The sequence below is a fragment of the Lynx rufus genome, unplaced genomic scaffold (genome assembly GCF_022079265.1).
Source record: "Lynx rufus isolate CCGP_SWC_20201006 ecotype Redwood Valley unplaced genomic scaffold, mLynRuf1.p SCAF_6, whole genome shotgun sequence".
NCBI classification, from domain to species: domain Eukaryota; kingdom Metazoa; phylum Chordata; class Mammalia; order Carnivora; family Felidae; genus Lynx; species Lynx rufus.
The window spans coordinates 41,503,669-41,530,803 of record NW_025814878.1 but is presented as its reverse complement, the minus strand read 5'-3'; the positions used below and the strand labels follow the sequence as shown (position 1 = coordinate 41,530,803).

The 27,135-nt window shown below is 38.0% G+C and overlaps 1 protein-coding gene across 1 annotated transcript in view; it reads right to left on the bottom strand.

Annotated features, from left to right (window-relative positions):
• The window catches only part of FRK (fyn related Src family tyrosine kinase), a 105,679-nt gene that overhangs the window by 42,740 nt on the left and 35,804 nt on the right, over positions 1-27,135 (bottom strand). The window contains exon 2 of the mRNA XM_047102488.1: positions 12,375-12,496. Coding sequence (XP_046958444.1) covers positions 12,375-12,496 — 122 coding nt within the window. The remainder of the gene's footprint in view (positions 1-12,374; positions 12,497-27,135) is intronic.

Sequence of the window (27,135 nt, the reverse complement as noted above, 5' to 3'; positions counted from 1 at the left end):
AAATACATATATCATTTTAAATATGTAGTTTAAAATCAAAGCTACTAACTTATTAAATTGGATTGTATTTATTTCATTCACTTATTACATCATGAACACATTTTGTGTAACTATCACCACACAGTAACTAGATACCTGAATCATTAAGAAAATTTAAACCTTGGTCAATTTTTTGAAATTAATAAAGTAAAATTACTGCCAGTCGGGGGTGTTTTCATTTATAGCATAGATTGCTAAAGATATTTTAAAACTGTAAACTTGTTTTCAACTAAAATCAGGTATTCTTTCCCATCCTATAAATTAATGAGTCTTGAAAACTAAAAACAAAACAAAACAAAAATGACATGTTATTTCCTGATGTGCCACAAGAGGGAGCAAAGCCCCAAAGCAAGGGGCTTTGACCGAAAGCCCTCCAATGGCCCAATGTTGTAAAGAGTATAAGCAGACAATAGAAGCCGGCATCGTGTTTTGGTTTTAAAATAAAGGCAGAGGTATAGCATTCAGCACTGTAGACAAAAGTCTTTGTTTGTATAAACACCATATGAAATACATTGGTTGGGCTTAATTCTACAGGATTTTTTCAAATACTTTTTTGTCACTTAAGAGTAACTAGAAGAAATTGATTACATGCTTAATTTGATTTAAGAATCAGGCAGCCCTGAGATGCAAACATTTATTTAGTTATTATTTCCCTGAAGTATAAACTGGAAGAAAATGCTCAGGACAAGTGGAAAAGAGAAAGAATTAGAAGGCCTGTGGGTCACAGACTCATTTACAAAGCCAAGATTCATTTCCTATTCAATCCAGAACTCAACACCATCTCTTCTCAAATGTTCTTCTCTTTGCTTCCTGCTGTCTTCCACTGCTCGACTTTTCTTTTAATCTTTCCTCTTTTTCCCTCTTTGAGATCATTAAGTTTGTATGTTATCTGGGCCCAAGATCCAGAGAGACCTAGGTTCAAATCTCAGTTCTGGCACTATCATGCTATTCAAAAATAAAACTCATATTGAATTTATCATGATCAAATGTATAATATATACAGTCTACTACCTTGATAGTTATTCAAGAATATGGGTAGTAATGGATGAATAATTTACAGATCTCTACCTTTTTTGTCAAAGGGTTCAAAATAATTCCTATCTCAATCTAATGAGCATAATCTGATTTTTTTTTCAGAGTAGGAAGGTTCTTAACAATGCGCATTATCTGAACAAAAAAATTAATTTTGTGCATAGTATTTTCCATTTACTTCTACTCACTATTGGGTAGTGTTGACTGTTGTCTCATTTCCCTGTAACGCCCTCCCTTATTTTATTTATTTATTTATTTATTTATTTATTTATTTATGAGAGAGAGAGAGAGAGCGAGTGAGTGCATGTACGAGCAGGAGTGGGGCAGGGAGAGAGGGAGAGAATCTCAAGCAGGCTCCACATTCTGCATGGAGCCCTGACTCAGGGTTTGATCCCTCAACCACAGGATCATGACCTGAGCCGAAATCAAGAGTTGGACATTCAACCAACTGAGCCACCCAGGCGCCCCTGCCCTCCTTTATTAATCCAGGAAATTACTGTTCTCTTCTCTCGGTTCTAAAAGTATTTTGCATATAACCGCTTTCTATGCATAATAATCAAATGCTTGTGATAGTGTGAGCTAGCTGTGTGTACAATTATGCCACATAGCATACACAAATTAAAGTTTTATGATGAATGAATCAATGAATAAATGATTTTTAAAAATTCAAAATATTCCTCCCAATATTTTTTAAATTTGCTTTTCTACATAAAGAAAAGGTGAGGTGAGAAAAAAATTAGTAGCAAACTGTTACAACAATTCAACCTTTAGTAAACATTTATCAAAAAAATTTTTCTACATGCAAGACACTATGCTAAGTCCGAGTACCCTGCTTACAGAAAGTTAAAAAAAAGGGTTAGGAAGAGAGGAAGTGCAAGGCATGGTCATGTAATAGCTGGTGTTCATCTTGCAGGAAGCACAGTTTGACTAAGAAGAGTATGAAAGATTAGGCTGGGAGACAGCCTTGAGCAGTACTATGAAGGGCTGAAATGTCAAGGTAGATAAGAATTTATGGGGTATGCAAAGGAGAGTTATCAAAGGCTTTGACTCTGCTAGATAAAAGAAACTAATGAGATACAATAACCAAATGCAATGCATAATCCTTTATTGCATCAAAACGCAAATAAATAAAGACGTAGCAAGGACATTTGGAGAGATTTGAGTATATACACTATAATAGATGATATTGTTCTATCACTGTGAAATTTCTCAAGTTTAATGGTATTATAGGAATGTAAAAGAGTGTCCTTATTCCTAAGACATACATATTGATACTAAAGTTTTTAAAGGGAAGGGATATGATCTCTGTAATTTCTATATATATGTCTATATAAAGAGACATATGAATGCGTGCCTGGGTGGCTCAGTTGGTTAAGTGTCCAACTTCAGCTCAGGTCATGATCTCATGGTTCATGAGTTCGAGCCCCACATTGGGCTCTCTGCTATCCATGCAGAACCCGCTTTAGATCCTCTCTCTCTCTCTTTTCTCTCTCAAAAATAAATAAACATTTAAAAAGAAAAAGAGGGATATGAATGATGGGAGAGAAAATAAATGTCACAAAATATTAAAACTGGTGAATTTAGGTAAATGTACACAGTTATCTTTTCAACTTTATTAGTAAAGTTGGCGGGGGAAAGAAGGAATACTTTATATGGTGGAGGTTTTCTTTTTCTTTCTGTATTTCTTTCTTTCTTTCTTTTTTTTTTTTTTTTTGGTCTTTTATCAGTGGTTAAATTTTGTTTCTTTTTTTCTTTTTAATTTTTATGTTGATTTTTTGTGTAGAGAAAGAATTCTTAACTCAATTTTCATTCTTTTGAAATTATTTTTTTCCTGGATGCTGGCAGAATTCTTTGTTTATCTTTGATACTAAATTATTTTGAAAAGATACACTAGGTAGGCAACAATGTGAGTCTTCTTAATTTACAAGCACAGATTTTTTTTTTCACCTCAGGAAAATTTTCTTCTACCACATATTTAACTGTTGCTTGCATTTCATTATCCTTATAAATTTCAAGAAATGTCTCCAGTTTGTGCATTATCGTCCCTCACAAATTTTCATCTGTTTTTCTTCTCTGTCCAAGAGCGCCTCAACTTTCTCCTTACATTCCTAAAGTGGCAATTTTGTTGTTTGCTATCTCCGATCTATTACCTTTTCATGCTGCTTTTTATGGCTAATTTCATGGAATTTTTATTTGCTTGAATTTTATAACTGCAAATCAAATGCTTTCAAAAAAATTTTCTGTTCCTTTTAGTGAATATCTCATGAGTATGAGTTTTCTCTACATCTTCTGATTATTGTTTATCATCTCTTATACTATCATTTTTTCCTAAACCATGTTTTATAGAAAAAGAAATGGTTCTCTAATCAAGTGATTTTTGGAAACTCCGGGTTGAAAAGTTAAATTTCTTTGCTGTAGGGCTTCTAAGACTTTTATGTGCTTTGTCGAGTCAGGGCTGAGGGAATGTTTTTCAAATGCATTTAACTCCTAAATCTTCTGTTCTATGGACCACTTCTGGCCTATCAAAGACTTCACATTCTGGAACATAAGTTGGGAAAGGTTGTTATTGCATATACAGAATCTCATTACTTCTATTTATTTTTCCCATTATACTCATCGTTGAAAGAAAAAAAAGCTTGGCATTTCAGAAGAAAACATATGCACTGGTCTTCCTCTCCATCCAATTCAATGAGTGTACATTTCTTTCTCTTAGAGCACACACAGGAAGGCTGCTAAAGCACCAAGCCTCTGAACATATTGCCAGTGTTTAGCAATTGTTCAGCCCCCGTGGCTTTGCTGGAAGAAAGGTGGATCTTCTCTTGCCCCCTTGGCATTCCTGCTGACAAAGAACAGAATTCAGTCCTTTGTGATCGTTACGGACTGATGCTTGTCTCCTCCTCAAATTCGTACATTGGAGCCCTAATCCCCAATTGTGGTGGTATTGGGAAATGGGCCTTTGAGAGGTGATTAGGTATAGGTGAGGCCATGAAGGTAGAATCCTCATGAAGGGATAGCGCCCTTATAAAGGAGAGGAAGAGACGAGAGCTCACGTGCAAAGCCTCTCTCTCTTTCTCTCTCCCCACCATGTGAGAATATAGCAAGAAAGCAGCCGGCTACAAACCAGGAACACTCATCAGACATCGAATCTGCTGGCAGCCTGATCTGGGACGTCCAGCCTCCACAACTGTGAGAAATCAATGCTTGCTGTTTTAAACCACCCAGTCTATGCTAATTTGTGATAGCACACAAAACCGACTAAGACAGTAATGCTGAGTTGTTTGTTTAACCAGAAGAATGGGTGAAAAACACAATCACAAGAGAGCAAAGTTCTCGTTCCTTGCTTTCTATGAGGTTAAATTCACCCAGTTTGCAACACACTATCATTGTCTGTCATCTTCCATCTGTACAGCATTTGCTGTGCTGCAAGCAGCTGTCCCATTTGGATGCAGAAAAGGAGGGGACTACACATGGTTGCCAAGGGACAGCCCGAATCCCCTGTCATTCTACTCAGGAGGGCAATGGCTGCCTGGTTTCCTGGTAGCTGCATGTCCTGGCTCTCTAAGACAGAAACACACACTGATGTCACACAGGTCAAATCATCCCCCCTCCTCCTTCGTCGCTAGCCCTGATCTGATGTGAAAGTCAAAATCTGCTCCTGCCACTTATGTCAGATCATCTACAGTCACACTGAAGTCGGGAGAATATCCACCCAGAGTCTGACAAATTATCGATTGATAGACTCAGTTTCCAGAGCCGCTCTGATTCTGGCTTATGTATGTTCTTGAATAGAAAACAGGAGGATGCTAACTCAAATAATTCTTACCTAGCCACTACCTCCATCTAGAAGTATAAAAATGGGACAAAATATAAATAAGAATACAGCTAATGTGGCAACTAATAAAATGAAAAAAAAATAACGGAATGGAAGACTTCATGAATTACAAAAAGGAAACAATTTCACCGACCTCCACATGACTTATCAACTTCCTACTTATTTATTTAATATCTGAAATGTATTATTATAAGGTTACATTCAAAAAGCAATAATATGCATCATTTCTTTTATTGTGTTTTCCTCCAAATAGCTCAAAATATTCATACAGAGAGGGGTTTTTTTTTTAATAAATAAAACAAGGTAAGCAAAACCAGAAAAGAAAATGTAGATAAGTTAGTATGTAGTATTCACAGACAAGTGAAAGAAGAATGCTAAAGAACTGTGACTTCTAGAAATGTTAGTCATAGATTTTCAATAGAGAATATTTTTCCATAAGCCAGTGCTCTAGAGAAAAGCTTCTTTGTCTATGCATCTCTTTGTGTCTGTATATGTACAGACATAAACACAGATATATGCACTAGATAATAAAATGTTAATTTAACTTTATAGAGTATTTAAAACATTTGAAATATAATTTATCAGTAGTAGTGTTAAGAAAAGGAAATGTTAAGAAATATCATAACTCACAAAAAAAGCCACTTGCTACTACAGGCAATGATATTTGCAATTAAGCTGGATACAACTAAATTATGACTTTAATTAAAAGGCATTTTCTAAGATGGCACCAACATGTTTAAAATTTAATATATTTTATATGAGATACTGGAGTTATTAACATAAAAATTTCTTTCTGCAGCATGTGCACTTTTTAAAAAGCAAAACATCTTTAACCAATATCAAAATGCTCCCAGAATCCATAGAAGTTTCATTGCATAATAAATTCAAGGAGCAATCTTCTCTAACCATTTAATATGGGCTCCTACTTGGGAGATACAATTGTATTTACATTCATGGTTAATAGTAATAGAACTGTTGACACACTCTTGTGGCCACGATGTCCACATTAATTTTAAGTGAAGAATGAATGGATAGCTCAGGGGACTGGTAACAAAACACACAGCCTTTTGCCATTGGGCCAGCAACACATTAGAACGAGTCAGCAGATCTCAAAAAGTTTGGGTGCAATAATGGCATCTCAGTGGTCAACGGAAGTGAGTTTGGGTCTGACCCCTATGCCAGCAGAGAGACAGAGGCCACAATAGAAGTGATGTCCTTTTCCAATTTTGTCTGCTCTACAAAAGTCTTATTACCTGGAAACAACTAACCTGTCAAGGTTAGAAATAGTCTGTCTAAAATAAGCCTGAAGCACAGCAAATAAGAGGATTATTTGTGATCTTGCGTGGTCCAGATTTTAGAAGTTTAAGAAAGTGACAATGGTCTTGCTTGTCTTTGTTCCTGGTAGACTATAGGGTAAAGAGGTAAGTATTTGAGCCTCTACTGGCTTTACAAAGTATATGGCAACTATGGAGATAGAGGAGAAGAATGTACCAGAAAAAAAAGTGTCTGTCTTCTGCCCAACGAGTTTATAATCTAGTGTGAGAAGCACATATTTACCTACAGTGAAAGAGTTACTCATAAATATAGATGAATCTTTGAATACGTAAGTTTAATGTGAAGGATACACACAAGGTCAACATGAAAGGGTGCGCATCTTCCCTAATGATGCCACTGTTGTTCTCATTACCTTTTGAATTACCATCAGAATTAATTTATAAGACATGCAGAAATATTGAAAAAGTTACAGCACTTTGTATCCATGGTATCACTCAGGTTACTCATCCATATTATTCAGAAAGTTGCTTGAGATAATTCTGGCCACTTTCAAGTATCAAAGTTGCCCTCAGTGAATGAACACAGAGTTGCCCCAGCTAAGGGCCTTTAACAAAAGTGATATCCTTTCTGTAAGACACTTTTACCATCTGTGCAATACTTTAAGCAATGGCATTCTATTACTTTGAAGAGTGGGGCACCTGGGTGGCTTAGCTGGTTAAGCCTCTGACTGTTGATCTCCACTCAGGTCAGAATCTGACCGTTCATGAGTTCAAGACTCCCATCGGGCTCTGCACTGACAATGCAGAGCCTGCTGAAGATTCTTTCTCTCTCTGCCCCTATCTTGCTCTCTCTCTCTCTCTCTGTCTCAAAATAAATAAATAAATTCTAAAAAAATGTATTACTTTGAAAGGCAAAACATGTACTTGGTCTAAGTATTTCAGTATATTTACTTTAAAATTAAAATATATCCCAGGGTGCCTGGGTGACTCAGTCAGTTGAGAGTCAGACTCTTGATTTCAGCTCAGGTCACGATCTCCCAGTTCGTGAGTTCGAACCCTGTGTCGGGCTCCACACTGACAGTGCAGAGCCTGCTTGGGATATTTTCTCTCTCTCTCTCTCTCTCAAAACAAATAAATAAAACTTTAAATAAATAAATAAAATTAAAAATATGTCCCTACAGAGGCCTATTTTATATTCTGAAGAAGGGACTTCATAGTAATCACAAAGTATCATAAAAGTCATGCATATTCCGTGGGACCTACATGTTCACTGTAATGGAAATTTATCCTAGAAGCACTCTGCTCAAATTCAAAAACAAGTCAAAAAAGAGGTGGTGGCTACTTGTATGTCCACCATATGTCCATTGCTTCAAACATCTCTAAGCTTTCTTCCCTTGGTCTTCTCCCCTCTCTCCCTGTAAGCCATCTCCTCCTATATACCTCATTTTGACTAAAGTCACATTGTTCCCCCATCACTCAAGTCAGAGGTACAAGAGTCATCCTAATTTTTCTGCATCCTGATTGTACCCTACTTCTGATCAACTACCAACTCCCGTCGGTTCCATCTTCTAAATATTTCTCACTTCCGTTTCCTACTCTCCATTCCCATACCTCTGCCCCGCTTCAGGCTGTCATCATTGGAGATAAGCAGGACTCTCTAGTAAAGAACCCTAGGAGCTGTTTCTTGATTGTGTGTTGAGGGCCCACTGAGCCGGTTTCACTATCACCCCCTATGGCCAGCAAGAGGGACTGCACCCGACCACAACTTGCAACAGGCCCCATGGTTTCCTCAGACAAAAAATGAGCTGCAGTTTCCCACAGTGCCCAAAGCCCATACGTGCTGGGATTTCCAAATAGCCCTGCAAGTAGTTGATACCCACACTCAGATTGCTTAGCACCAAAGCAAAGACTGCTGTTGTGAGTCCTCAGTGATTCCCACACTTGCCTCATAAGAAAAGGAGAGCAACAGAGGGGCCCTGTGGTTTCTGGGGATACCCTGTGCCAGGGCAGAACCTTGGTGTGACCAGCTGAGCTTGGGTCCCATTGGTCCTCTGTGCAGAATGCTGATGAACTCTGCTGCCTTGCACCTGTGATTGCAAACAGCTGCAAGGGATGCCACCGTATTTGTCCTAACATTCCTCAGACTATCACCTGCAAAACTCATCCCTTCTCCATATACTCTGAAAGGTCAGACCAGGTCACTTTCTGTCTAAAATTTCCCTCTGTAGAACAAGATCCAAATTCTTCACGTGGTCTACAAGGCCCTGAACAGTCTAGCTCCAACCTTGCTTTCCAGGTTCATTTTCTGCCATTCTTTCTCTCCTCTTCTCCATCCCTGCTACACACACACACACACACACACACACACACACACACACCAGACATACAACTCCATTCACTTGCCTTGCCAGGAATAATCATTCCCACACTGCTACCTGGTAACAATCATTGGTCCAGAACACAAATGCTTCCTCCTCTGTGAAACCTTCTTGCTCCCCCTCAGAGACTGGGCCCCTGCCTCCACTCCTCTCACTAGACAGCTGTACCTTCCTGAAGACTGGGTCCAGGGACTGTGCCTTGCTGCCTTTGCTGCCCTTCACCTAGCAGAGGCCTGGCACATGGTAGGCACTCGAATGTTGTTGAAGAAATAAGCAAATGTATACATAAATGATATCAACTTCTAAATGCATCTCCCTTAATATTGCTGATGAGCTTTTTTTGCCTCGTGTCCTCAATGTAGTCATTTTTCAACTATCTCCAATCTATTATCGTTTGCTCTTAAAAGGGTTTCATTGACAATGAATCTGGAATTCTCTCTACAACTTTAGAGGTTTTTATATGCAGAGTTGCCTAAGGTAAAATTACAATGTGCAATGCAGAATCTCTTCTGAAAAACCCACCTGCAGCTCAATTTTAGCCTTCAAAGTGTATTTTCCTTAAAGTGTACTTTAAACAGTACTATAAATGCTTACAGAACTCCAAACAGCAAATTAATATTAATGGTAATAACAATAATATTTCCTCTGAAGTACTTGATTGAAGTCAAAAGATAGCCCAACAAGTTGACATGCAATTGAAATTTTATATTTTTCATCAGAAAAACAATTCACTACCAATGACAAATAACAGTAGGGCTACTAAAACTACCTGTCATGCATCTAATGAAGACAGATTCTCTGGCTACCACATATAATATGTAATATCCAAAAGTGCAGCTGTAATTCACAGCTAATTAGTGCCTTGCTGTTAGGAGAAGTGTCATGGCCCTAACTCTCTTTCCAGATCTACTCAGACCTCATCAGAGCCGACAGCCATGCAAGGATCACAACAAACCAATTAGCACCACCCCAACCTTGGGCCGCTGCTTCGAGCCCGCCCCAGCATCAATAAATCATGCTTCTTCATGAAGCTCTTCTCTGACAGCTGCAAGCCATTGCCGCCCAAGGAATAAAGACAATACTTCTAAGGAAAACTCACATAGGAAAGACAGAGATAGAAAAGGGGTATTATTGGCCCTCCTTTGGCAGCATAGCAGTCAGCAAAATTGAAGACCATCAATTCAGGCTGATTAAGGGGACAACTGCACTAGAAAATAAATCTATGACGGGTATATCTGAAGGTCCTTAGTGGTAATCAACAGTCAGTAGTTGGGTTGTTTGTTTGTTTGTTTGTTTTAATGTAGACATATTGAAGACCTTTTCTTTCCATTTTTCTCTTGGATAGCCCTCCTTCCGGCTAATAAGAAAATTTTCCTTTCAGTAGAATATAATGGCCTGCATTTACTTTGTCCCCCAGTGAATACACAGCAATCAGATAATTCATTTGAAAGACTCTAAATTGTTTGACTTCATTCAAAAAGAATCCATAATGATATGCTGGTTTCCGAGCAAGGCCTACAAAGCTTCCTAGATCCATAAGCAAGCGCTAGAGTATTCTCAGCACATAACAGCCAATATCCTTGTAATTTTGTTCTAAGCCCGTAAAGCTGTTTTGTTCCATAATATTCTACTTAGAAAGTGTTCAGAATAGTCACTGTAGTCTGGGCATTATTCAAAGATATGACTCAAGCAATTCTACTTTTAGTTTGTTTTCCTCATAGAAATATTCTTCTCTGTGTTTAATGCTAATCTAAAGCATTTAATCTCGCTTTTAGCCAAATAATGATTACCTAATTTTACATATAAGTATTGGGAAAGCCAAATAAACAAACATGGATACATTTAAATGAGAAATCCTCTTATATCTCTTCTTATCATTAAGCATAGAGATTTCCAAAAGACATGTTTTTCTTCCTCTGAGTAAATATTCTCATGGAAATTTTCAAATATTTATCTATAAGGATGTCCACTATATCGTATTTCATAACAGCAAAATAACTAAAAATAATGAAAATATACAAAATATGAAATAGATTAATACCCATTCAATAGATACCCATTCGATGGAAGATTGCAGGGTTTCTAAAAATAATGATAAAATAGACGAATATTAAAGGACATGCAAAAAATATTCAAGGATACTGAAAGAATAAGAAAAATGGAGCCTAGAACCATTGTGTGAGTTTGTACACATACAAATAGGTGTGTATATACACACACATATATATATTTATACATATTTTTCTGTACAAGATGATCTCAATTTATTTTCTGAATATGAGTGTGTGTGTTTGTTTAAATAAATATGTTTAAAGGTTAAGCACAGAAAAAAGCTTGCCATAAAAGCTATTCAAATATTAAAAATATATCTTCAGAAGGTGATATTTTAGATTATGATATCTTAGATTATTTTAGATAGTTCATATAAAAGTGTTTATACTGCTTTCATAATCAGAAAAAAGTTATTATACCTAATAAAATATTCACTTATGTCAGCTGGGTATATATAGGTGTGCACTGGTATGAAGTCACAGGCTGATAGGGCATCAATTCTGAGTGGCTAATGCCCAACCTATACCAGTCATTAAATTCTTTGATTATTACCTTAGATATAAGCAAGATTGGAAAGGTCAGAGGCTCATCCTACTTGGGTACATTTCAAAAATAGTAACCAGAAGAGCATCCTCTAACTAAGTAGGGGTGGAGCTGGAACCAAACAATTTGAGAACACCATATTAACTTGATGCTGGAATAGGCAGGGGCTGAAGGATGGAGCTTCTGAAAAAAAAACTGCCTCAACACCACTGTCCTTAATCCTTTCCAGCTCCAATACATCTGCCCTAATATTTGGGACTTCCTGGTGTGAGGAAGAAAACTGGGGACCAAACACATATAGACTGGCCTGAGTTCAGGTCCAATCAAAGTTCCTAGGACACGTGGGCTCAGGGCCTGCTTCACTACTGCACCATGAAGGCCATGCTGACTTCCAGCTCAGTGAGCCAGGCAGACACAATAAGATATGATAAACATTTACCACAGGGCCAACAGGATAAAGGAAGGCAAAATCTCTTCCGCCAAAAGGTTTATGTCTAGTTGGAGAAACAGAGTACACACTTTAAAGGGCATAATAACATACAATGGGCCCGCACAATACAGAGGTCAGAGCACAGCAAGGAGAGAAAAAGTCTCACGTGACAGATGAGTCTAAATGGTCTTTAAGAAAGGACATTCAATACCTTTGCAACCTACACTGAGAGACAGATTCATGAAAGCAGAAACATGCATATTAGCACCTGTAACTATTAAAGATAATTCTCAGGCCTTTCCTCCTTCCTAAGACAATGTAAAGTCAACATGTATTTGACTCTTTAGCTGAAAAACTACATTTGACCAAATTTTACAAGTCATGGGATTAACCAAATGCATTTGTATCCAACATTTCAATTCATTTTCTATCGACCAGGCAAAGACAAATGAAATGCAAAAATTGAAACTGTATTGTGGAAAGATCAAATTTGACAACAATGTAGTTTCTACTTTTTGCTTATCATTTCCCTAGAAGGAGAAACCCCTAGATAATACAAAAGTGAGAAAATGCAGCCAGACCTATTTAATCTTCATTTCATATGGAAACTTCTATCCATAGTTAGAAACTGTTTGTTAATTTCTATATTACTCTTGGGTAGTTCAGATTTAATTTTGGTACTATGAAAATAAGAAATAAGGCAAATTTCAAATTAACCTGTCCATGTTCACACAGCAGGTTCATGACTACAGACTCTCAAACCCATATTTAGATCACACAAACAATGCCCATACCTGAAAGGGCGAAATCTCCTTTCTGGCTTTCACTCTCTCTGATTAGAAAGGCACCAGTCTGGTTTTCTGAATATAATAGTTGTTTTTCTGCATCTGTTCTCTTGATTGCTCCAAAGAACCACCTAAAAAGAAACAGATGTAAACTTTAGTTAACCAATCAACCATTATTTTTTAAAGAACAGGAAGTTTGGCAAGAAGTATTCTAACATCAGAAATGTTTAGTATTCTTTAGTGAAACTATCACAGGTATAAATGGTAGCTTTTGATACTTGAGATGATTTTTCTGGATGTCTGTAACCCTCACCAGGACTCTTTTAAAAATGATAAAGTAGGAATTTGGCTGATGCCTGCTACCACGTCCCTTCTCACATCTGCATTCTGTCTGAGAGGTCATGTGTCCTCCTTCTGTCAAATCCAAAGCCTCCAGGGTGGGCCTGCCATTTGAGCCCGCTGGGTTCCATGCTCTACAATTACTCATCATCACCATCAAACTGTTCGCTGCCTCACCCAACACTTTCTAGGTGTTAGGGGGCAAACATTCCAATCAAAGGATTCATACATTTCACATTAAAGTGTAGACAATTAAAAACGTAGTTTTCTGGACATTAATTCCCTCCCCTCATCCATTACTACCTAAACCTACCATAAGATGCAATGATTTTGCATGTTTAGGAGGAATTTATCAAATATAAAGGAAATTTTCATTGGTGGAGAGATTATGTGAAAAAGATACTTCCATCTGGGAAGTGTCTTCTTAGTGCCACCCCCACTTCTTATCTTTACCCTCCTATCCTGAACATTCCAGAAATATGAGTCAGATACTGAACACACAAATGTGTGAATGTGAGCAACCCTGGCAAAGAATTATGGATTTTAACATGACAGCCAGTCTAAGATGTATATCAAGTCGGTAGACACCAAGGTGATACTAAGAGGAAGCTGAGAAAATATGCTTTTCACTAATGACCTCCCACTCTAGGGTCAAAAAGTTGAACTTTATCATCTAAGATTTTAGACAAAACATTTATCTGTTCAGGTATCATCTTCTTATTTTTGTTAATGTTTATTTTTGAGAGAGAGAGAGACAGAGTGAAAGTGGGGGAGGAGCAGAAAGAGAGACACAGAATCCGAAGCAGGCTCCAGGCTCTGAGCTGTCAGCACAGACCCCGAGGCAGGGCTCAAACCCACAAACTATGAGATCATGACCTGAGCCAAAACCGGACACCCAACCGACTAAGCCACCCGGGCACCCCTTCAGGTACCATCTCCTAAAATGTAGACACTCAAAGAGAGAAAATATAGGCTTGAAGGAAGAAATACAGGCTGTGTGAGGAACTGTAGGCTGTTAGAAGATATACAGGCCATCAGAAATTGGCTCCAATTGGTTTGACATGTCATGGATATTGGGGAGTATGAGTGCACTGAGGGTGATACAATTGGAAGGAAGAGGGGAAAGGAAGTGAAAAGAGAGACCTTAAACTATAATCATTACCTGACAAAGCCAAGGTATTTGTTTACCATTTTGCCAATCAAGTTTCTAATTACACAGTATTAATTATACCATTCAGGATATACCGGGTTTCATAGGAGTAATGAACAATGCCAAAAAATCTCCATGGCTTAAGATGACAAAGATCTGTTTTTCATTCAGCTGCATGTCTACCAAAGGTCACTTGGGGCTCTACTCTGTGTCTATCTCTATGTCTACCAGGGCATTTCCATCTCCATGCTTCCACATTGCTGAGGCAGGAGATAAAACATGTGGCAAATCACAGGCTGGTTCCTGGAGCTTCTATTTAAAGCTTCTACATAAGAATGAAGCCATTGCAAATAAGTCATATGTTTGTGCCCAAATGCAAAGAGAGTAGGAAATGCAATCCCACTGTTTCCCAGAAGGCAAGAGAGCTGGAATCATTTGGTAGACTACACTAATGACTGCCACACTGATTCAACAGCAAGGACCAAATTGATGTCCACAGACTATTGTTTACCTGACTGAAATTATAGAAGGCATGGAAACATTCCAAGGGGCTATGTAACAAATTCATAGAAAAATTAAAAAATGCATGCTTTTCTACAACTGCAGAAATAAGTCAATAGAATAATGGGACAACAACAACCAAATTAATTAATTAATTAATTTAAAAAAATTTGAACAGACCCAAACACACAAATTAGAGGTAAAAGAATGGATAATTCAGGGGCACCTGGGTGGCTCAGTCGGCTAAGCGTCCGACTTCAGCTCAGGTCATGATCTCACCATTCATGAGTTCAAGCCCCACGTCGAGCTATGTGCTGACAGCTCAGAGACTGGAGCCTTTTTGGATTCTGTGTCTTCCTCTCTCTCTGACCCTTCCTGGCTCGCAGTGTCTCTCTCTCAAAAATTAAAATAAACATTAAAAAAAATTTTTTAAGAATGGATTATTCAATAACAAATGCCAGTGCCACAAATAATCCATATGGAAAAAATTAATTGATGCTACCTACAACATACAACATAGTCCTACATAAAGACCTAGTGCAAAAAGCAATCTTTAAAACTTTCTGAGGACACCAGACTAAGGAAGTTTTCTTAGATAAGAGAAAAAGAAAAAGACATAAAAACCTTAAGGGAAAAGATTGATAATATTTCTTACACTACAAAAACTTCAACAACTGCAAGATTACCGTGAAACAAAATTAAAATACAAGCCACAGACCTGGAGAAAATATTTGCAAAGTATATAACCAAGAACAGGGATAGTGGTCAGATTACAAAGAGACTTACAATCAATATTTTTTTAAAAAGAGACAAAACAGTAGAAAAATTGGCATAGCATAATTGTACAGTTCACAGAAAAGGAAAACCCAATTACTAATAAAAATAAGAAAAGAAGCACAGTCTCTATCGGTGCCAATAATTAGGAATATTAGGAATATTAAATATTAAAACAATGAAATGTCACACTTCGAGCTGGACAAAATTTAAAACTTTTACATTCAGGTATTGGAAAAAAATGTGAAGCAAGAACCTTCATACAGTACTAGATGCAATATCATCTGGTACAACTACTCCAGAGAGCAATTTGACAATATCTAATAAGGCTACATATTCGCATACTATTCAATTTCACTTCTAGATTACACACCATATGTGCTCAAGGAAATAAATCGTGACAGCATTCACTGAAGAATTCTAGCATTGAAAAATTGGAAACAATCTAAATGTCCACTGTAAGGGAATAGATAAACAAACTTGGCTATAGATATAAGACAGAATACCACACAGTAATTAAAACAAGTAAATTGTTCAGGGACAAAAGGGAGTTGAAGAATGATACGTACTCTTACAATGCCATTTACATAAAGTTTAAGTCAACACATAAAAAACACTACATATTTTTATGGACAGTTGAATGCTTAACGAAAGCTAATAGTTAATAAGTAATAGTATTTTTTTAGTCCATTTCCAGAAATGGCGACATTTCTTCGCACAAATATCTTATGCACATTAGCAACATGGGTCAAATATACTGATCAACCCCAATGCATTTTCCTGATTCTGAGTGCATTAATTATGGCATCAACATTAAAATGTTTGCTCTAAATGTAAATATTTAAACTTTTACAAGAATTATAATTTATCTAGCAGATTAAATTCTTAGAAGTAGGATTATGTCTCATATATCTCATTATTTTCAAGAATAAATATTCCATTATATGTTTTAGATACATACATTACATTTGTATTTTGGATAATTCTGTAAATGATGTATTTTCTCTGCCCAATATATGTATAAACATAAGGAATCTACTCCTGAAACCAGTTTCACTATATGCTAACTAATTTGGATGTAAATTTTAAAAAATAAAAAATAAAAATAAAAAATATATGTACAAATAAGCAGTTTTTGTAAATCAAATGGTTAAAGATATAGTAATTTTACACCATTTATAGAAAGGAACTCTGCAGTAATTTTTTTTGAAAAATCCTTTTATATGTCACCAATTTTAGATTCTTGAATAATAGTTTGGTACACTCATTTTACAAGGCAAATCACACCAGCACTGAATCCACAGTAACAATGAAATGCATGTAAATATTTGATTGGATCCATCAACTCAGTTAATACCTGGAATTTTATTTGGCCGGCTACCATCAGGAAGTGAATATAAATAAAACAATTGTTTTCTGCATGTAGTTGCATTACAATGCCATCTTTCATACTCAGTGGTGACGCAACCACTATAAACTGGATCGTAAGAGCATGTGCTGCAGCACAGACTAATGGGAAAACGACAGTTCTTTCCACCATCTGCACATGGGAGAATTGTTCCTTAATTTGTGGTTTGAGCCCATGGCAGAACTGTCATTCTCCGTTCTGCACATTAGAGTCCCTGTTGGCCCCATCCTGGAAGGTCACGCACACCCCAGCCCTGCGTGTCCGCCACAGCCACTTTCAGCACTTTCAGCTGTAGTTCTTGTGTGCAGTAAACAGTGAGTGCAGAGAAGGGATCAGGATATCCTAGGACTGATCAGGGAGAGTCTTACAAATCAGCGATCCTCCAAGTGTGGTCCCTGGATCGGGAGCATCAGCATGCAAACTTGTTAGAAAAGGAAATTTGCAAGCACGTCCCATATCTACTGATTCAGAGACTGTGGGATGTTGCCCAGCAATCTGGGTTTTAATAGATCCCCAGGTGCAGCTGATGCACAGTAAAATTTGAGAACTACTGAGTTATAGGAATAGTAAAAAAAAATTAAAAATTTATATGAGACAGCTGAAAATAATAAGTTAGAGTTTGGTTTACATGGGAAAAATTACCCAATAAAATGACACTACACACAGTCAGGCACACACATTTCATTGATCTTTAATGCAACTAACCTGTATTGCTATGCCATACTTGCCATGAAAGAGATCTTGATTAAGAATAACCAAAAAGGGGAAGGAAATGCTTCAACAAGATGAAAATGGAGCGAAAAGCATGATGTCTATTTTGGATGAAAGGAGTATGTGATTGAAGTCTAAGGTTTATTTTGTAAACATTTATCCAGTGTCTATGGTGTGTAAATTCTGTAGCTCAGACACAGAAAGATCTGCAAGGCATGCTACTCGGTGAAAAGGGGTAAGCTGCAGAGTAATCAAAATATTAATTTTATTTATATCTTAAAAACCAAAAATTACATGTGCTTACTGCTCTGGAGATGAGTGAACAATAACAAAAGTGATGGCAAAAAAAAAAAAAGAAAAAAACTTTCACTTTTTACTCTGCATTCTTCTCCATAATTTGGATATTTACAATAATATATTGTTTTATATTATTTTGTAATTCACTTAAAAAATTTAAGAAAGTCATTCAGGGGGTGCCTGGGTGGCGCAGTCGGTTAAGCGTCCGACTTCAGCCAGGTCACGATCTCGCGGTCCGGGAGTTCGAGCCCCGCGTCGGGCTCTGGGCTGATGGCTCAGAGCCTGGAGCCTGCTTCCGATTCTGTGTCTCCCTCTCTCTCTGCCCCTCCCCCGTTCATGCTCTGTCTCTTTCTGTCCCAAAAAATAAATAAACGTTGAAAAAAAAGAAAAAAAAAAGAAAAAAAAAAAAGAAAATCATTCAGGAACATGCTATAAAAACTACATACTATAAAAGATCTGAAGCAGAAACTTTGGCAGTTAGAACTGATAGCAGAAAAATCTCAAATCAGTATGAGACAAGTGCTTACGGATGAACAGTGAGACCAACGGAGGAGCAAACATGACCCCAGGGTTCCAAACATGGTTGGCTGAAGAACAATGCGCCCAGCAACACATTAAAGGCACAAGACGATAATGATTAAGAGCTACAGCATCTCACTGGGAACGTTAACTTCCCTGTGCCTGGATTTCGTCATTTGTTAGTGAGAATAATAGTAACTGCCCTGTAGGTTTGTTTTGAAAGTAAGAAAAACGATGTGTGTAGACTGTTTGATGCCTGGACGCATTCTTGCCTGATAAACAGCACCTATTTTAAGAAAACTAATTTAAGGGAGAAATTATTTATTTGGCTTTAGACATGTTAGGTTTGAGGTCATGATGAAACATGAGTAAATATGGGAACGTGATCTCACTTCTCTAGATGTGTTTGTATCGGAAGTTTCCTCCCAAGTGATTTTTCTGTCCTGCCTGTCCTCTCTGGACTAGGACACGCTGCCACCAGGTGGCAGTAGGCCATTTTACTAAGTCAAAAAGGCTAAAGCTATAGTGTGATAACTGGAGGTTCTTTATTTTACAAAAAAAAAGACAAAATTAGGCTTAAAAAAACAGAATTTATGCATTGTTACCTAATATCAACATATTAGATAATGTAGATGTCAATCAAAATTTAAGAAAATCAACATGTAAACAGATGTGGTGCCTCCGTCAATATTTCTTCATTTCCTCTAATAGTCTTATTCTGTCCACTCTGCTGCCTTAGTGACTAGCACAAAGTAGGTATCTAGCACGCTCATAATTCCAGTCAAATGGTGATAGTTTCCTCCTACATTTTTTAAAGTAAGCTCTATGCCCAGTGTGGGGCTTGAAATCATGACCCCAAGATCCACAGTCACATACTCTACAGAAGCAGCCAGTCAGGCACCACTCTTCCTATATTTGGAAAAAGAGAAAACCTATTCCCAATAACTGCTGGCTAACATTTACAAAATTTAACATATAATTTCTTTTCCCAATGCCTCCCTTACAGCCAAGACAGGTGGCCTTACACCACAGTAAACAGACCCTGAAAAAAACAAGTTTGTAAAACCTTCCCCAGACTACTACTGGTATCCTCCCAGAAACTGCAGAAAGGGAAATGGGTAGATCAGCTTGGCCTATCCACCCATGAGGAAAGTCACCTGAAAGGACTGCCCAGGTGGGAACTCGCGGTTAGGTCTGTCTTTTTGTTGTCCTCACAGTTACACATGTGACAATGGAGAAAACCACCAATCATCTTCACCAGTGTGGCTTGGGGGACATCAGTGACACTAACATTTTTGCAAAACACCTACAGTTTGCAGGGTATAATCATAATCACATTTATTCATTTATTGTGTCTAAACGTAAGGCTTGGATCCATGGTCCCTTGAGTTATGGCAGTTCCATAGGACTCACCTGCATCTATGTGGGTTTCAGCAACACTGCCAGGAAAGCCTCTGTGCGGTTCCTTCCTCTCCAGGTAGTCACATCCCTCCCCTTCCTTAGGCTCAGCATCCCTCTTGGCTCACAGCAAGTGAGCCCTGACACTCTCTTCCCACTCACAAGCATGAGAAGGGCAAAGAAAAACATAAATAATGCTCATATGTATTTTGTTATTCATTCCTTCCTTTTCATTTCCCTCATCACAACCTTTGTCCAATTTGTCATCACCACTTAGATTACGGCAATATTTTACTATTTGTTCTCTTTCATATTAACAGCTTTTGCTTATTGATCAGGTACAGGGAGCCAGGAACTGCTGCTACAGTGTTGCATGCATTATCTCAGACTCTTCCCCCTTGCTCATGCCCCCACCACTAGATTAATCATTTGATAATATGATCTGGTACATTTCACCAATGTATACACATTAATAAGTTGTTGGGGCGGGGGGGTCATGGTCTCATGGTTTGTGGGTTCGAGCCCTGTATTGGGCTCCACACTCACAGCGCAGAGCCTGCTTGGGATTCCCTCTCCCTTCTCTCTCTCTGTCCCTCCCCAACTTGCACATGCAGGTGTGCTCTCTCTCTCTTTCTCTCAGAATAAATGAATTTTAAAAATTAAAAAAAAATAATAAGCTTTAAGGGTTCCCTTTGCTTCTGGAATAAAATCCTTACTGCTTTGGAATTTCAGTCTGTCATCAGGACACCAGCCATTTCCTGCACAGTATCTTCCCCACCATCAATTCTTTAGATCTAGCTAAACTTCTACTCTTACGGTTATTTGTACTGGCATCACTTAAATTTGCCTGCCCAGAATCCCCACAGTGTTCACTGACTACCCTTCTGGTGGTTTTGCATGTAGCATACAAAAGCTATAGCTCCTTTTTTTTTTTTTTTTTTTTTAAGATTATTCTGTGTTCACTTGAGGCTGACGACCTCCTGGGCACAAAGCCTAACTGAGAACATCACATACGCCTTTTAGAATAGTTAAATAAATGCCTGTTGATGAAACAATTAATACATTGTACCTCGATGTGGGGATTTTATATGTCTTTCGGTTTATACTGAATGTTGAACTAGATAAAGCCTGTGTGTTCATGTAATCTTTTATTTGTGCTTGCCACATAATTCTGGTGTGTTAAGTGCTTAGGGGAGAAGCCTTATCTGCTCTGGGCCAGATTCGAATGTTAATTGGCCACACACCACAAATTCCAATCTGATCAGTCTTCTCCAAAAGAAAACATTTGCCTATGAACCTAAAGATCGAAAATGAAGCTTATTTTTCTGTCCTCCAGAACACAAGCCTATCAGGGCTGCACACATGTAAAGAATGCGTGACAAAGTGATAATGCCGCCTCCAATATCTGAGGTAGGACTTGCGGTCACATGGAAACCAGGAAGCTCCTTGCGTGGATCATATGATAAAGCTTTGTTGTTGTTGTTGTTGCTATTGTTCACCTGTGTAGTCATCATAAAAGGGGAATTTTGAAGGAACTCTTTAGAGAGGAAGTAAGATGAACTAATTGGTACTTTCACCAGTGGGGAAAGTGTAGTGCTATGTGTTTGTAAGGATATGATTATAACCTGAACCCACTTCCCAGTACTAGTAATCAAAAACTTTTAATGACTCACTTGAATTTTTATAAAGAACATAACAAAGTTCAAATAGGGAGTCAATCTCAAGGTACTGCTTTGGTTTCACAACCGTCTTCTGTTTGTGTGAAAGGAAATGGAAGCTGACATTGATTTCTCTTTTAAAATAAAAAATAAAGTGTGGGCATATATAACGATATTTCCAATCATCAAGCCTGAAATGTAAGTGTAAATTTTAACCCGTCTGCTTTGTTTTTGTACAACATTTGTGATAGTTTGTCCTAGAAACTAGAGAAATATGGATTAGAGTCAAAAAAAAAAACATTAGTCATGGGGCACCTGGGTGGCTCACTTGGTTAAGTGTCTGACTCCTGAATTCAGTTCAGGTCATGATCTCCTGGTTGGTGAGTTCAAGCCCCGTGTCAGGCTCCGTGCTGACGGCACAGAGCCTGCTTGGGATTTTTTCTCTTTTTTCTCTCTGTCTCTCTTTCTCTGTCTCTCTCAAAATAAATAAATAAACTTCAAAATAAAAGCATTAATCATTAAGAAGTTTCCATCTTTGTCACATCCAAAGGAAGTAAATGCAATTGATTTTATAATGCTTAGGAAAATGCCTTACTTCACAAAACACCACAAATGTTCACTGCAATTCTTTATTTGAATAAGCTTTTGGGTAGGAGTATGACTTTTGAATAGTTACAGGGCGGACTAATTTCAGAGGTGACTGCTCCACTTAGTTTCCTACCAGAAAAAAACCCACTAGTTATCTCCTCTCATGAAACACTTCCTTTCTCACTTCCAAGATAAAAAAAAAATGAAAGGAACTTTTTAATTCACTTAATTTTAAAGAATTTATTTCCCAGTGTCATGAATGATATTCTCTCATCCCACTTCATTTAAACCACTGAGTATTCTTGACAGATCTACAAAATATGGGGCACCTGGCTGGTTCACATGCCAGTACCATATGTGACTCTTGATCTTGGGGTAGTGTTTTCAAGCCCACGTTGGGCATAGCGCTTATTTTAAAAAATAAAAAATAAAGATCTATAAAATAACTTGCTCTTTGGGATTTTTCATAAAATAAACAAGATCAAATGTTGAGTCTAGTAAGCCAATAGTTCATGTGCCTACTTTGTTCATGATTGGTTAATAATGATATACTCTAGGAACTAGAGGGTATTATGCTAAGTGAAATTAGTCAGAGAAGGACAAATATCTTATGACTTCACTCATAGGACTTTATTTATTTATTTATTTATTTATTTATTTTTATTTTTTTAATGTTTTATTTATTTTTGAGATAGAGACAGAGCATGAACAGGGGAGGGTCAGAGAGAGAGGGAGACACAGAATCTGAAGCAGGCTCCAGGCTCTGAGCTGTCAGCACAGAGCCCGACACGGGACTCGAACTTACGAACTACGAGATAATGACCTGAGCCGAAGTCAGATGCTTAACCGACTGAGCCACCCAGGCGCCCCTTCACTCATAGGACTTTAAGACACAGAAGAGATGAACACAAGGGAAGAGAAGCAAAAATAATATAAAAACATGGATGGGGACAAAACATAAGAGACTCTTAAATATGGAGAACAGAGGGTTACTGGAGGGGTTGTGGGAGGGGTGATAGGCTAAATGGGTAAGGGACATTAAGGGGCATTCAGGAATAAATGATCCTGAAATCATTTTTGCACTATATGGTAACTAATTTGGATGTAAATTAAAAAATAAAATTAAAATTAAAAAAATTATATACTCTATATCATCATGTACTCCCATTTAACCCTTTACTCTAAATAAGATAGTAAACATCTTGAAGGTATCTTAACCTTCTTATTACCCTACAAAGTGATATTAATATAGTTTTCTAAATGTTTCATATGCTAAAATATGTCATTAACATTCATTTCATACTAACTGTATGGAGAACAGATGAAGAATCATAAGAACAAAAGAAGGGTATATTTCTTTTCCTTTGAAAATTTTAGAGTATCAAGGGAGGGATAAAAGATCATTTCAACTGAGTAATAAATAAAAAAGAAAGTGACAGAAACAAAAGCATTTAAGTGCTAAGGGAACTACAATCCAAGAAATAAACAACCAACAGTGTGTCAATAATGGAAGACATCTTAAAGAAAATAAGAATTCTTGGGGCGCCTGGGTGGCGCAGTCGGTTAAGCGTCCGACTTCAGCCAGGTCACGATCTCGCGGTCCGTGAGTTCGAGCCCCGCGTCGGGCTCTGGGCTGATGGCTCGGAGCCTGGAGCCTGTTTCCGATTCTGTGTCTCCCTCTCTCTCTGCCCCTACCCCGTTCATGCTCTGTCTCTCTCTGTCCCAAAAAAAATAAAATAAACGTTGAAAAAAAAAATTTAAAAAAAAAAAAAAAGAAAATAAGAATTCAGAAAAGATGAGAAATCCAAAGAAATGAAGGGCAAGGGTATGTCACAGGTGAAGAACCAGCAACGTGTTCATGAGTAGATTGGCTTGAAGGACAATGAAGGGGAGAAGGGTCAATTAAATGAAGAAGAAACAAAACCAGTTCTTTAATGTTTATAGGCAATTCCATGTAGAAACAACCAACTCTATGTGGGAATTATATCTTCAGCAAGATAAGATATTCCATCGAAGATTTAACAGTAAAGAATTTTGAGTTCTGGGCACACCTGCAAAAATGACAGGAAAATCTGACCTCTTCTTTAAAAAATTGTTTAGTGAACAAATTTAAGAGGTGAAAATGTGGAAGGTGAGGAAGGGAGAGCAAGAAAGAATTATTCTATGGGAGGAACACAAGAGAGGTGGTCAGAATTTTAGAGCTAGAAATAAATTTTTATGAGGGTCCCTGGGTAAGCCTCTGAAACTTATTGTAAATGTGTTTTACTGAGCATGTGCATTCTCTGGGAAGAGTCGTGTTTCATTAAATTCTCAGTGACGCCTGTGACAGAAACTACCCATCTCCTTCAATAAGGCTAAGTGGTTTTTTTTGCTGGTTCACGAAAGAGCTGGTAACAAAGCTATAACCACAGCCTACCACCGTAAAATCCCTCCACTCATTCATTTTTCATTCAACAATTATTTACTGAGCACTTACTATGTGCCAGGCATGGTTCCAGTTAGTAGAAATATAGCAGTGAATGGAACAAACAAAAAGTCCTGTTTTTATGGAGCTCAGATACTAATGGGGAAACATAGACAACGAATTAAAAACATGCATAATTATACAGTGTGTTTGAAGGTGATAAGTGCAAAAGAGAAAAAAAATGAAGCAAAGTAAGAAGAAAAGAGACTATATTTTAAAACTCACTCTTAGTCAGCAGCAATATGTGGCAAGGGGAATTCCAGAGGGTTTTTCTGTATGTTCCTAAAGTCAAAGTAACCAGAATAGATTCAGCTGTGGAGAAAAATTGGATAGAATCTTTGAAAGGAGTAGACAAGTGAGGATGGTAATCCACTCTAGGATTGAGACAATATTCAGATTTCCCAACTGCAGCTTGGCCAATATCTATTAGCATTTTTTTCTAGTTAAGAAATAAACAATATCCATCAATTTCACTGATTATCACTGATGTTCATGGAAATGCAAAACACCAGAAGCTACAAGTATCCTCCAAGGCTCTCCTTGGGCGTGATGGCTCTTTAGCCAAAGAAAAGTGAGCAATCTGTTTAACGGGAAGAGCATTCTTTTCTAAAAAATAACTATACATAGAATAGAAATAATATTTCTGATTATAAAGGAATAGTTGAGGTAGGATTTCTTTCTAGATATCTCTTAAGTCCATACAAAAATCAAAATGCTTAAATGAAATTGTCTTCCACGTTTGGCAAACGTACAATGAAAAACAAAGCCTTATTGTCTTAACCCATACATAGCACAGAGACATACACATATATGTGGATGAGGATGTATGGGTATGTGTGTGTGTGTGTGTGTGTGTGTGTCCACAGCTACAATCACAGATGTGCGCTAGTCCCACTGACTTTTTAGGGGTTTAAATGAAGCAGGTGTCCCAAGACAGACAAGAGGTGGGACAGGGTCCACAAAGATCAGAATGGGCACACACATTTTCTTTTTCTTTCCTTTTCTTTTTAATAATTTAATCCTGTGCACCCAGCTACCAACTAAACTTTGCTATCATTAATAATTACCAATAATAACCCTGGTATTAATAACTGAAGGTTGTTTATAAGCCACATAAATGCCACCCAGTGGACTTAGAAATGGTAGAAGCAGGGGCGCCTGGGTGGTGCAGTCGGTTAAGCGTCCAACTTCAGCCAGGTCACGATCTCGCAGTCCGGGAGTTCGAGCCCCGCGTCGGGCTCTGGGCTGATGGCTCAGAGCCTGGAGCCTGTTTCCGATTCTGTGTCTCCCTCTCTCTCTGCCCCTCCCCGTTCACGCTCTGTCTCTCTCTGTCCCAAAAATAAATAAATGTTGAAAAAAAAATTAAAAAAAAGAAATGGTAGAAGCTGAACATATCCACAAAGCGGCTTGTTCTTAACAAAAGGAGAGCCAGAAATGGTGCCAGAAAAATACACCTTTTGTTTTCAGTGTCAACAAGCTATTTGTCAGGAAACAAACGGAAGGCTCTGCCAGTACTGGTGGATTTTTCTGAAACCTAAAAATTAGTTTCCGACTTGTTTTTACTTAAAATTAGAGGAAAGCAATTGCCCAAGTACATCCCCCACTCCTCAGAAGTACAATGGGGAAAGGCTGCCCAAGAGAAAGGAAACAGTCCCTCCCCACCCACCCTGTCACACACATCCCATCACTTCTCAACCTCCTCTGGGGCCTGTTTCTCAAACTTTGTTAAGAAAGCACAGGAAGAGTGCGTATGAGGCAATGCTCTCAGGTCTGAGGTGGAGCTCTGGGTGCTGTAGCTTTTCAAGTGCCTCACAATTCTCTGGGAACCTGGTACTGCGTTTGAAAAGCACAGCTCTTCTTTGAAAGGAAAGACATTCTCTCATGTCTGCCATGTCTCCCACCCAAAACCTTTGTTCTCTCTGGTCCCTTCTGCCCCACACTGGACCCCACTCTCTTATTTTCAACCTGACCAAAATATTATAAATTCAGTCCAAACTTTGTGTAAAATTTGTGAAGTATAAAGCTTTCAGTACAGTTTAGAGTGGAAAACAAGTTCAAAAACATCAAAAATCTCTCTTCCTAGAAATTTAGTATCACTTACCCTGAAGAGGGAATTTCCCCAAACCTTCTTTACCCTCAGGTCCAGAGCTCCCTGTGTTGTTGCCAAGTCTACTTTCCCTTCCTCTCTCCTCTGGACCAGGCTTTTACAACAAAACATCCCTGGTTTTATATGCAAAGCAATTGAGTTCCTTATCCCACTCAGACTCCAAACTAGCATTCTCAGCATCCTTCTGTGCATATACTCTAACAGACATTAAATTGTTCTGCTCCATAAAGGCCCATCCACTCCAAGTCCTGATTCTCAACAGCACAAACAACCAGAGCTTTGAAAATAAAATTTTCTCTAGCAAATTAAATCCTTAGGCAGAGCACCTCTCAAGCCACTCCCCACAGCAGAGGGTAGCAAAAGAAATTACACATATTCTTGCTGTCAAGAACAAGTACACATCTGAGGATAAGGGTGAAGGGGCAGAGCTTTTTCTTTTTCTTTTTTTTTCAGTTATATTTATGTTTTAAAGAATGCAGTTTTGGGGCACCTGGGTGGCTCAGTCAGTTAAGCGTCCGACTTCGGCTCAGGTCATGATCTCACGGTCTGTGAGTTTGAGCCCCACGTCGGGCTATGTGCTGACAGCTCAGAGCCTGGAGCCTGCTTCGGATTCTGTGTCCCCCTCTCTCTCTGCCCCTCCCCTGCTCATGCTCTGTCTCTCTCTCTCTCTCTCTCTCTCTCTCAAAAATAAATAAAAAACATTAAAATTTTTTTTAAAAAAGAATGCAGTTTTATTAAAATTATGAATTTCTTGAACTAGGTTGAAATATTTGCTCTCTCAAAGTGTCTTCGTAAGAGGATAAACTCTAATGATATACAAGGTAAATATCATTTGTAAATAGCACATAAACTATTT